This window comes from Eurytemora carolleeae, unplaced genomic scaffold (genome assembly GCF_000591075.1).
Source record: "Eurytemora carolleeae unplaced genomic scaffold, Eaff_2.0 scaffold162, whole genome shotgun sequence".
Taxonomy (NCBI): domain Eukaryota; kingdom Metazoa; phylum Arthropoda; class Copepoda; order Calanoida; family Temoridae; genus Eurytemora; species Eurytemora carolleeae.
Genome location: NW_019396133.1, coordinates 381645 through 394203, shown reverse-complemented (window position 1 = coordinate 394203; position 12559 = coordinate 381645). Strand labels below are relative to the sequence as shown.

Sequence of the window (12559 nt, the reverse complement as noted above, 5' to 3'; positions counted from 1 at the left end):
CAACAGCTTAGACCTGAGTCGTATTTAATTTTATTTATTTATTAATTGTTTTTATTCAATTTTTTTTAATCGCCGGCTCTTGATTCACAAAATCGGACAGTATAAAGGTTCACTTGAAGTTGTTAACATCACCTTTAAAAAAGTGACATAAACCCTTTTTTGAAAACAAATCTAATTTTAAACCACATCGGCTATTGTACAAATCATATACTTAATGAGCATTAACAATGTGATAATTTTAGTAATAAATAAGTAAATTTTAAAATTATATTTAAAATTTATATTTAAACAAATACAAGGATTTCGAATTTAACAGCTTTAAATATTTAACAATAATAAATAAAATGTTTTCTATAAATGTCACAAGATTTAGGAATATATATAGTGAGAACAAGAAAACTGCGGAACAGGAAGACGACTTTTGGACTCAAGTTATGGTTTTAGGTAGTCCGATGAACAGGCAACACAACATTTCTGGGATGAACGATTAATAGTGCGATGTACAAAGATCTTTTCTAACTCAATAAGTTGATTTTCAAACTACGGTTAAGACCAAATGTTTATTACAAGATAAAAAGCGCATATTATTATCAAAATATCGTCTTCCTATTCCACAGTTTTCTGGGTCTTACTGTATATCATTTAGAAATAGATAAATTTAGAATTAACAATTTCCTTCATGGTGTCGGATTAAACATGGGGATAAAGTGATAACATTAAAATCGTCTTTTACATATAGTTTTGAAAATGACTTTGTGGTAAAGTAAAAAGTTTGCATAAACAGATTGTACGACTCTCCTAATCTTTTTTTAAAAAAATATTAGTCAATGAATATCTGAAAGTTTTAGGTTGCTATACAAAAATAATATTGTGGGCTACTAACATTTATTGAATTTTTACTGCTATAAAATTATGTCTTTAGGTATTGAAAGAGAGGACATTTTTAAATCCAGAATTGCTGTTATATATTTTGAGTGTATTAATTACTAAGTTAATCAGATTTACAAATTAAATATTGAAGAAAATTTAAAAGTCTTTATGCCAATGTTTATTGGGGCACCTTTAAATAACTACATAAAATTGGCACGCGATCATTACATGCAACTAATTTTGAAACAGCTGATTCATAATGTCAGATGCATCAGTCAACAGTTTTAAAGTATATTAGTCAGCTGTCCTAGGTTCAACTGTTGCATAGCCAGATGTTCCATAATCAGCTTTTCTATATAGTCAGTTGATTTATAATCAGCTGTTAGTCAGCTGTTCTATAGTTAGCTGATCCATAGTCAGCTGCGTTTCATATCAGCTGTGTTATGTGTCAGCTTTTCTATGGTAGCTGTTTCATCATTAGCTGATAAATTTACCAGTTTTCTGTATCAAGCCAGCTAGGGGGTTGAGATAAATATTTCTGCACAGCTCCGGAGATTCTAAAGAGGCATATTTATATCATTCATGTAAACCAAATCATTAACAACTAATGAAATAAAATGTACCTTGAAACTTCCTTGGGAAAGGTTTTATCGTTGAGTGCGCTGAAGGAATTGATGTTTTTTTCATGATTAAACCCTAAATAATTTTTTATTAGACAATTTTCCGCTTAAAAGTTTACTTTAATTGAACAATTTCAATACGTAATAAAAAGAATTAATGCTAAATGACCTGAGTTAGATGAACTAGAAAGGATGGAGGAACTGGATGGATTGTATGAGCTGGAGAAGCTACTTGTTGAACCGGAGGAAGTGGAAAGACTATAAGAACTGGTTTTGGAGGGAGTGTAAGAACCTGTAGATAGACTAGATGTACTGGGGAGGCTTGACGATGAAGACAGGAAACTGTAGGTTGAAGGGTTCACAGTGTTATGTCCACCAATTGTTTTATAAATCATATTTGTCAAAGCTTTTGGGTAATCTTCATCCTCAGAGTCATTCATAACATCAATTGCTCCAAAAGACATTTCACTGTTGAATTCAGAGTGTTGTGCTTGTGACCCCTCTGAGTTTATGATCTTTTGGATTTCGAAACCAGAGTTTTCTATTCCATATGACTCAAATCCAGAGTTTGGATCCTTGTTAGGCTCAACCCCAGAGTTACTGATACCGTAGTTGTCAAATTCTGTGTTTAGGTCCCCTGTCGTCTCAATTTGGCCACCCAGAGACTCAAGTTTAGAACTCATCTCGACCTGAGGTGCCAAATCAAAGTTGCTGATCCCATAGGAATCAATTTCAGGGCTTTGGGCTCCAGTGGACTCTACAGCAGAGTTTTGTAACCCCTGAGGCTTGATTCCGGAATAAAGTGGTTCTTGAATCTGCTCAAGGTTAGTGTAAAGGATTCCTTGTAAGGGTTTTGGAGTCATTCCAGAGTCCAGTGGCTTCATTTCAGAATCATTGATATGTTTAGAAAGATTTTTTTCTAAAGAATTTAAAAAGTAACTATTTTTAGGTTATTGAAAGCATAGAAAATTTCTTTAATATCAATGATTTCCTTGCTATTAATTTGAAATGATTGAACTTCAGGTTTACTGGAAATCTCATTATTCACTAAAATATAAGAATTGATCAAATCAATAATCTTTTACATTTCATATTCTAAAGTAAAATATGACCTGAGAAAAGAGCCATATGATTGCTGTTAACCTCCAGTCCGTATTCTCCATCTAAAGCATCTTCTTCTACTCCATTTTCTCCTCCAGTCACTTCATCTGTTTCATAAACTGTATCTCCTTCGTTTTCCAAACTTGATTTTACTATCCCAGCCCATTCTCCACTGTGACTTGACTCTAGTTCAGATACTTCATCTAAAACCACCCCAGAAGAAATACCTACGCTTGAACTGTAGGCATCTTTAAAAACAGTTGGTTCTGATTCCGTTTCAGTTACCCCAGCAGCATTTAGATAGTAAGAATTATCAGCGGGTGCTCCATTGTTCACTGCATAATATGTTTCTTTGTCAGCATTTCCTCCTGCTTGTATCTCTTCTACCTCTGTCTTTATAAAGTATGATGCTCCTTGTTCTGCCCCTCCTTCCACTGGTGTTCCCTGTCCTTGATAAGTGTTTACTCCAGGTCCATCTTCTCCCTGTTTTACTTCTCCTTCGTCCAGATAATAAGTTTGTCCCTGATCCTCATCCTCAAGACTTACTGGGTCTTCATATCTTGCTCCTGTAACCCCCTGATCAATTCCTTCTCCACTCCCTTTTTCTTTTCCTTCATCTATATAATAAACTCCGGCTCCACCTTTACCCTCTATATTTCCGGATACTCCTTGATTCTCCACCCTTCCTTGATCTTGATTACCTAGATCCTTCATCCTTTCTTGATCTGAATATTTAGGATCCTCAGTCAATAGTTTCCATGTAAACTTGTTTTCTCCTCTTCCTCGAACATTCTCAGATTCTTGAAATAAGAATTTTATTGGATTGGACTGCTTTTAAAAATTGGTACCGGCCCAACCCTTGAGATCAATTTTGCTCTCTGGTTGGTTATATTTCTATACTTTATTAAAAGTTGACCGTTGAAAAGAGATTTTCGCCGTATCCGCCTCTGTGCAGGCTATGAAGACGACAGTTAAACTCAAGTTATGATTTTAAATACAGTAATTGTGCAGAGTACAACTGCTAGACCCATTTCACAATAAAGTTTCATGGGTTCCACTCTGTATCTTTGGAAAGATTTCTGGCGCAAAGGAATTGAGTTTTTACCACAAACTCTGATTTTTAATCCCTTTATCTTTGCAACCCAAAGTCTTAGACCTTAGATATTTGAAACTATGAATTCTGTTAGATCAAATAATCTAAGCTTGAAATATCAAAGGTTGTAAAGATATAGAAATTAGAAATTTTGAGTTTGCGGCAAAGACTCAATTCCTTTATGCGCTCTTTTACACTGTCCAACACAAATTAACACATTTGATACCTAAATTTAAATCAGTAGCAGAAAGGTTCTCAGATTCTGTGACGATGAATTTGTCTTTTCCATAAATAGAATTCTGGAAGAGACTGAACTTACTCAAATCTCCAACACCTGTCAAATGCAAAGATGGGAATTGTGTTTCTTTGGGACAGTTTTATAACATTTAAGGTTTTTTCTATAACTCTCATTTATAGAATGGCATGGTTGGATTTAAACTTGTATAATTTACACCATTGTCTGAAATATCCTTTTTTCTAGCAAAATATATTTTAAAATTTTTTTTTCAAAGGAGGTGGAGAGGCTTAAATGCCACTCCTGAACTGGAGAGTCACTTTTATTTACGTCTATGGCCAATTTAGAAGGGTCCAAGATAATCTGAAATGTTTAATGATAATTTGAAATTGTATTTTACAAGGTTATAATGCAAGGAAAGTTAATTGCAGTTGCGTATACTCTGCGTGCATATTGAAACCAGTTCTCTCTGAGCGGAGTTTGTAAAAAAGAACAGATGCATCAGTGTTTGATTTGTATCCGAGGAGGATAAAAGCATTTAATTTTGATAATTTTGATAATTCACATAATAGTTAAATATGACCAGAGGAACATTAAGTTTTTTCTTGCGTTTACATTACCGCCCAGAGACAGTGCACTGCAGTACGAAAGATGCGTACACCTCTGAAATAACTTTCCTTGCATTATAACGTTGGTATTCTCTATGGTAGTTTGCTTTTATCACATTTCACAAAATGTTTGCTCTGAATTAAGATATGATTTCCAAAAGCAAAGTAAAAAGTCCGTTTTGTTGATATCTTGAGAAAATATGATAAACAGATACTCTTGTATATGTACTTATTAATTTTCAATGTCTCAGCCATGAACTGTTTTGTAAATTTTCCCACGTTAATAATATTTCTGTTTATGAAATTATACTGAACAATAATGATTAATTTTAAAAATAATCTTACTGTCTGTTCCCTGCGTTCTGCTTAGTTCGGAAATAGAGTTTTTAATCTTTGTCGGAGTCACATCTCCAAATAGAGTTGGATAATTTGAGATGCTTCCTTTGGCAACTTCAGCAGCGGCAGCTAACCTATCTGAAGCTGCTTTGTGATTAACAGCTTTTGCATTTTCTTCATCTTTGGATTTTTGATCGATCAATTTGTAGTTGTGCTCTATAACATCCTTTGATATATCTGATTCTTCTGCTAGGCTAGGATAGTTGTAAATGTCGTCTTTGTGTCCCCACTCCTCGGGACTTTGGGTTGCTGGGATCACTTGTTGAGTGGAAGAAGATTGAGTAAGGATCGGCGTCCAACCACCGGTCTAATAAAACAATTTTAAACATTTTATCAGAATACATTTTTAAAATTGATTTGGAGATTGATTTATTAATCAGTTCTAGCCAAATCTTGAATTATATATATATAGGTGATATACTATAGTATATATATATAAATACAGGGTTACCCAAGAAGGATGATATACTAATATATATATATATTAATGTATAGAGTTTTATTCAAACTAAAGATAAAAGTTATATAAACATTGGAAAAGTATATTTAAACAAAAACAGTTGTGTTAATCTTCCATTTAATTTTACCAAACTTAGCCCATTAAACTAAACCTAGCCAAATTAAACTAAACCCGGCCAGCCAAATTAAACTAAACCCAGCCAAATTAAACTAAACCCATCCAAATTAAACTAAACCCATCCAAATTAAACTAAACCCAGCCAAATTAAACTAAACCCATCCAAATTGAACTAAACCTAGCCAAAAAAAACCAAGTTAAGCCAAACCAAATCCTGCTAATAAAATCAAACAATATTAAACTGACAAACAAACCCTATGAGACAAGAAAATGGATTGACAGATAGAAACCACCAGTTCTCTTTAGACAGAATCATTCTATAAATGTGACCAATCATCACAGTTCTGTATTATTTTTAACGAATCATTTATTTCTTGATTTGTTATGAACATTAGTCCTTGACAAGTATAAATCATTATTTTTTAAGATTAAAGGAGATCTGAGTTTAGGGAGGGGAATTGTTTTTCGTTCGTCTTAAACAACTAAAATTGTTTGACTTTTAAGATGCTCCACAATAGAAAGTATCCTATGCTAATTTTAATCTGAAAAAAGTAACCAAAGCGATGCATCTAAAATTAAAAAACCAAATCAATTTTTGTTTTAGTTTTTGCCTTTTATCACACGACAGAACCAAAAGTTTGCACAAATGCAGTAATAAAAATTTTAAATTCAAACCAAAAGAATGCCCATTTTTACCTGTGCTATTGGTCGCAGTGAACTTGACTCTTGTCGGGTGGTTTGGAACTCAACAATATTAATTTTCTCAAAATACCCCTGAAAAAAAACCATGAAAGAAAAAAAACGAAAGAAAATTAAATTTCTCGTACCTCGTTGTCTGATAATATGTTGTTTAGTTCATTTAGATCAATTTGTTTTTTGATTTTTTCTACATATTGTTTTGGTTTTTTGTCAAAATCGTCTGTACTCTGAGAAGGATTGGAGTAAGACGAATCTTCTGTGTTTTGGGCAGGGTTGGAGTAAGACGAATCCTCTGTGTTCTGAGCAGGGTTGGAGTAAGACCAATCCTCTGTGTTCTGAGTATGGTCGGAGTAAGACGAATCCTCTGTGTTCTGAGTAGGGTCGGAGTAAGAGGAATCTCCGGGAACAGTTTCGTATTTCTCCGAGTTTCCAAAAACCCTTGATTTTAGCGAGGCCATGTAGGGTTCTTTATGTCTCATATTTTGTCGAAGATTATTTATAAACGGTCTTGCGGCATAATTGTCTCCACCAAAACTGAAAAAAGGAAAGAAATTGAGTCTTTGGCACAAACTCAGATTTTAACACTCCTATATCTTTCCAACCTTAAATATTTCAATCTTATATTATTTGATCTTACAGAATTCACAGTTTGAAATATCTATAGGGATCAGAAAATCAGAGCTTGTGGCAAAGACTCAATATCTCAAGAAAGTTGGCCAAAACTTGACCCTGTGTGTCTGCAGGTTTGGAACACAAGAACGATTTAGAACTTTTTTCGCCTGAAAAAGTAAAAAAAACTAAAGCTAATATTGTTTTACCTGTTTCCTGTATTCTGATTGAATTGTGCAGGTTGCCTGATATATCTTAATCCAACATCGGGATTCCTGAACATTTGAGATATATTTGGTCAAAAACTAGGAAACAAGATGTTCAAATGGGGTCAGAAAGCATGATGTAAGTACGTCAGAAAACGGGGCCTAAAAGGTCTAATTAAAAAAGCAAGGATCGACGTCAGTGAGGATGTAAGCAGTTTTAATTCATTAGAAAAATATTTTTAATATTATTTAGATATCGAAGAAAGTAATTTTAAATCCGCATTTAAAAAGGGGATAATAGCGATTAAGGGGTAAATGATATAATTCCGGATAATATAAAACCGTTTTATTTTTATTCATACTTTACTCAAATACCTTTTTTATTATGGTGAGAGGGGGGGGGGACGCGTGATGCCCCGCCCCCCCCAGAAAAAAGTATACATCAATTCAATAGTATTATGATTTAAAAGGTTTTACTCTCAGATCGAAGAATTGATAAAAATATCATCTTAAAATAAAATAAACCTTCTCAGTGGATGATTTAAAGGGGTCTGTCGATTTAATCTCTAAATTATATTAATCATGTAATAATATAATTAAACTTAAAGGATGTCTTTGCCACCATCTCCAATTTTCTAATCCCCGTAAACTTTGCAATCTGCAGTTCAAAATTCGAATATTTGATCCATCAGAATTCTCTGTTTAAAAAATATCTAAGGTCAAAACACGACATTGGGTTGAAAAGATAAAGGGATCGGAAAATAAGAGTTTGTGGCAAATACTCAATTTCTTTATACTTGTTTTGAGCCCTTCTCTCCCCCTTTAAATAAATATTTTAAAAAATTAAAATGAATTTAAATTATTTTCATGATTTATTTCCTTTAAAGCATTGTTCTGCATTAATCTCCAAGCAGTTCCAATCCTAAAAATTAAAATTAAAATAAGTTCATAAAATAATGTTGATTGCTGATTGTTATTAGCTTATGGCAAGGTTGTATAATAAGGTTGTTTACATTCAATGCGCTACAGAAAATGTTAAGATAGATAGATAAAAACCTCAAATGACGTCACTGATTATAGAGGCGAGAGTGACGTCATATGAGTTTTTAACCTAAATATCTTGGAAGAAGACATTTTTCCGTACATTGGAGCCAATTGAGAGTATTCAACCTTACTATACAACTGTGGCTTACGGTGTAGAGTAACCTACCTTACTATACAACCTTAGCTTACGGTGTAGAGTAACCTACCTTACTATACAACCTTGGCTTACGGTGTAGAGTAACCTACCTTACTATACAACCTTGGCTTACGGTGTAGAGTAACCTACCTAACTATCCACTAAAAGGGATTGTAAGCGTAATTTTAAGGAAACTCACCATTAAATAGTTTTATACTTGATTCAGCCGTAGTACATTTGAATTTCCGAGCCGGGTCAACCTCTCAGGTCCCAGTTTGTACTGTATCGCCCGGACATTGGGTAAATAAAGCAGACACTCAATAGGACTAGCCGGTGCAACAAGGTTGATGCGGTCAGACTTTAGGTTGAATTTACTTTTACTAAAGGGTCAGGGGTGCGTGATTGGTGAAATTGTGAATTGTTAACTCTAGAATAATATTTATACAATTAAGTTTACGAATATATTCCGAAAAAAATAAATTTCGAAGACAACCTTGTAACTGTCATATTTCGTGGGACACCAGCTGTACATATCCTTAGCTTCGTGGGACACCAGCTGTACATATCCTTAGTTTCGTGGGACACCAGCTGTACATATCCTTAGTTTCGTCAAATTGAACATGATTGGTGCAACATAGTCCGTAAAATTCAGTGAGACGCGTTTTATTATTGGAAGCGTAAAGCCCGAAAATATTTGTGAGAATTTAGTAAGATAAGACAAAAAATTCAAGAGAAGTTAAGAACGGCAAATCATAAAATGTTTTTTTTTATCTCGTCTCTACACTTTTAGAAGAAACCCTAACATTGTGATCATTTCTATCAGATGTGTATTATCAAACGTGTGAAGATTCTTATGTGAAAAATTGTATCAGACTTATAGTAAATTACAGTATCATTCTGTATTGCTAAAAAAGAACACAGAATACATGTTTTGCAACTTTTTGCAAATAAATGGGAATTAAGTGAATTTTTTAATTTGCTTTAATTTACACATCATTCACATAAAAGAAACTCCTTGTATTTGGATTTACAACGCTTACCTTTAGACTTAGGTATTAAAATTGTATGGAAGATTTAAATGCATTGAGGAAAAAATAAGCTTTATATATCCTTGGTTCGGCGACATTTTGGAAAATTCAGCAGCTTTTTTTCGAGAATTTTTTTTTATTCATTAAAGTCAAAGTGTCGAAGTGTCCCCCAATTGTAGAACTATAATTCCCACTTAGTATCAGAAGATTACCCAGGGTTTCTAGCTGAAAATCGATAATTTAGTTTTCTGGCTCGCGTATTTTTCAGAAGCGTCAAGGAAGAAAATTCCAAGAATTCAACACCGCGACAAGATCTTTCTCATTGATACTCAAATAAATGGGTTTAATCAATAATTCAACTCTCTGAATTAAATGTCACTTGAAACAACATGAACAGTTTCTTAATATTTCATAATAAGCTGTCCAGTGTCCAGTGTCCAGTGTCCAGTGTCCAGTGTCCAACTCTGTACTATTTACCTGGGAATAAACCCTTGTGAGTGTACAATCAGCAACCCGGACAGGAACACTACCTATATAATATACAGATAATATAAGTTTATATTAAACTTTGCAACAATTAATACAATTAAAAATAGTTTTTAAATATTGAATTTTAACAAAAAAGTAACATAATTTGGTTTCTCTATAGTTTTCTCCATGAATCAAGAAAATTAGGCCGGCGCGGAACTTTTTTACATCACTGTTCCCGGTTCCGAACGTCTGCCAGATATATTAACCTAGCCACAGCGTTCGGCCCCATATTCTAACTTAGCCACAGCGCTCGGCCAGATTTTATATTCTAGCCACAGAAGACGACCCCCCAATAATTCCCGTCCTAAATTGATATTTAGAACATATGAAGACCATATAGAATTACGTTTACAGTCCCTTTAGGGAATAAGGAAATGGGTTTCGGAAAGTATAAGAATATCTAATATCCTACAGCTTATTAGATATAGGAAGACGACTTTTAGACTCAAATTATGCCTTTAGTTAGTTTAATGAGCATAGAACACAGCAATTGTGCAGTATACACAGGCCCATTTGACTCAATTAGTCATGTAATAAGTGTTTAGTAAAACTATTTGCTTTGTAACAACATCAAATACACTTAAATATTCCTTTAAAGTCGTCCACATATTCCGCAGTTTTCTGGTCATTAATATTAATATATTATCTATGATTAGAACAAAGTGTTAATGGTTACTGGGGTCGCTAAACTACTTACTGCCGGTTCAATTTCTGAATCACTGATTAGAATCCTCATCAATATTTAACTCTGAATTCAAGATTTGAACCGTTGATATGAAGTTCAGCGATACAACTCAATTTTGTTAAAGTCAGTCCCCTTGTGAGCTCAAATTTCTGGAACACTCCTTTATTTCAGACAAAATTTAAAATACACTTTATATTATACACTCAGACTGTTTACCGAGTACAGAACCTTAAATACCTATTCCCCCTGACACCCTGTATAATAATAGCAATGGCTAATTAATAATGATCCTACTGTGCGTGCTATCAACATGGTTTCCTCAGCAGTACTGTTCTATACCCGGAGCATCCGTCACGTCATCCTGTCCTTCGAGGGACACGGAGCAAACTTATCCTTCCTTCCTTAGAACAGATGGTCGGAGATCTTCTTTCTTCACAACCTCTGTGGAACCTTTACCTTAAAGAATAAGACTATAAATTCTCTAAACACCACCTTCCCCACCCTCATCCCCCTTCCTTTCATACCTGCAGTATTTTATTCATGAACAATATTCAAATTTTATCATATTCGTAGATTAGACACTGTTAAAATTTTGGCTACTTTCATTAATAAAATTTATCATGAGAAAACACTAAAAAGGTGCGTCCTAGTCTTCTTGATGACATCTTTGTATTAATCTATAGATATGTATTTTATATCATATCGTCTTCTTGTTTGTAAACTATTACCTTCGGCTGGACCAAATTGTCTTAAAATTGTGTGCAAGAAACCCTTTCCTAAAATTGGTTCACGAAATTTTACGAAATAGCTCGAAATAACAAAATAGGTCGGAAGAACGCATTATGGACACCATGTCAAACTCCTAGAAGATAAACAAATTCAAATTTCATGTCTGGAATACTGTCTCCTACCCAAGGTTATTGATAAGGTTTGTTATTCTCAATAAAATAATAATAAATGCTGATTATGATTAGCTTACGGCAAGGTTGAATAATAAAAAAGGTTACTCTCGATGCGCTCCAATGTACGGAAAATGCCGTCTCCTAAGATAGATATGACGTCACTATCGCCTCTTTAATCAGTGTGACGTCATATGAATTTTTTATCTATGTATCTTAAGATATATCTTTTACCAGAGACAGATCAAGCCTATTCTTGAATGTCCTCAGCAATAATCCCTGAAAACTTAAACAAAGATTAATTTCAATAAGCATAATAATAATAAGTACAAAGCAGCACAAATAAGGTAGACCATATATTTTTCTTTTGTAAAATCAAGGAATAACTGTAAGCTAAATGTGTATACACTATGGAAGGAAAGTAAGTGTACTTAATGCGCCCTTGTGAAGGGGGAGGATCATATCTTGAAGATGTGCTTAGCCACATCAGTAATTAATCATTTATAGCACAAATATTATTTCTTTTAAAGGGACTGTGATTGGCATTTTTGATGCACAACGTTATCCTTTAAACCTTTGATTGATCAAGGATTCGTTCAGTAATTAAAAACATCGTTTTGAGTTTTTAAACAAGGGTTTCTTACTTTTAGTGCTTGAAACGAGCCTGAGATGTTTATTAATCCCATTTCAAAGCATTTTAGTTTGATTAATTTACGTAAAACCTTTTAGTGCCATTGTGAATCGGGCATTGCCATCTTTGCATGCAGTCCAGAGAGTCTTAACTTTAAAACCTATGTCCTTGCTGTCCTTGTTGTCCTTGCTGTCCTTGCTGTCCTTGCTATTCTTGCTGTCCTTGCTGTCCTTGCGGTCCTTGTTGTCCTTGCTGTCCTTGCTGTCCTTGCTGTCCTTGCTTTCCTTTCTTTCCTTGCTGTCCTTTCTGTCCTTGCTGTCCTTGCTGTCCTCCAGTCCTTCCTGTCCTTCCTGTTTTTCCTGTCCTTCATGTCCTTCCTGTCCTTCATGTCCTTCATGTCCTACTGTCCTTCCTGTCCTTCCTGTCCTTCATGTCCTTCCTGTCCATCATGTCCTTCATGTCCTACTGTCCTTCCTGTCCTTCCTGTCCTTCATGTCCTATTGTCCTTCCTGTCCTTCCTGTCCTTCCTGTCCTTCCTGCCCTTCCTGTCCTTCCTGTTCTTCCTGTCCTTCCTGTCCATGATGTCAGCTG

General features: G+C 34.3%; 1 protein-coding gene across 1 annotated transcript; it reads right to left on the bottom strand.

Annotated features, from left to right (window-relative positions):
* Nucleotides 1–295: 295 nt before the first annotated feature.
* LOC111695944 (serine-rich adhesin for platelets) lies at nt 296–10750 on the bottom strand. The gene is made up of 14 exons (XM_023465421.1): nt 10733–10750; nt 9700–9752; nt 7894–7936; nt 7540–7580; nt 7018–7083; nt 6328–6733; nt 6197–6274; nt 4873–5230; nt 3911–4018; nt 2603–3391; nt 2482–2537; nt 1660–2368; nt 1494–1566; nt 296–1427 (listed from the first exon to the last, which is right to left on the bottom strand). Exons 1-14 carry the CDS (start codon nt 10748–10750, stop codon nt 1361–1363), a joined length of 2865 nt encoding a protein of 954 aa, XP_023321189.1. The 3' UTR covers nt 296–1360.
* Between the last annotated feature and the right edge of the window lie 1809 nt (nt 10751–12559).

Excerpts from the sequence above, each read along its gene's own strand:
- LOC111695944 (XM_023465421.1), bottom strand. Across the intron at positions 7,084-7,539 it reads TTAAATCATCCACTGAGAAG|GAATCCCGATGTTGGATTAA; the intron begins GTTTATTTTATT and ends TCAAATGTTCAG. Across the intron at positions 4,019-4,872 it reads CAGAACGCAGGGAACAGACA|GTGTTGGAGATTTGAGTAAG; the intron begins GTAAGATTATTT and ends TGCATTTGACAG.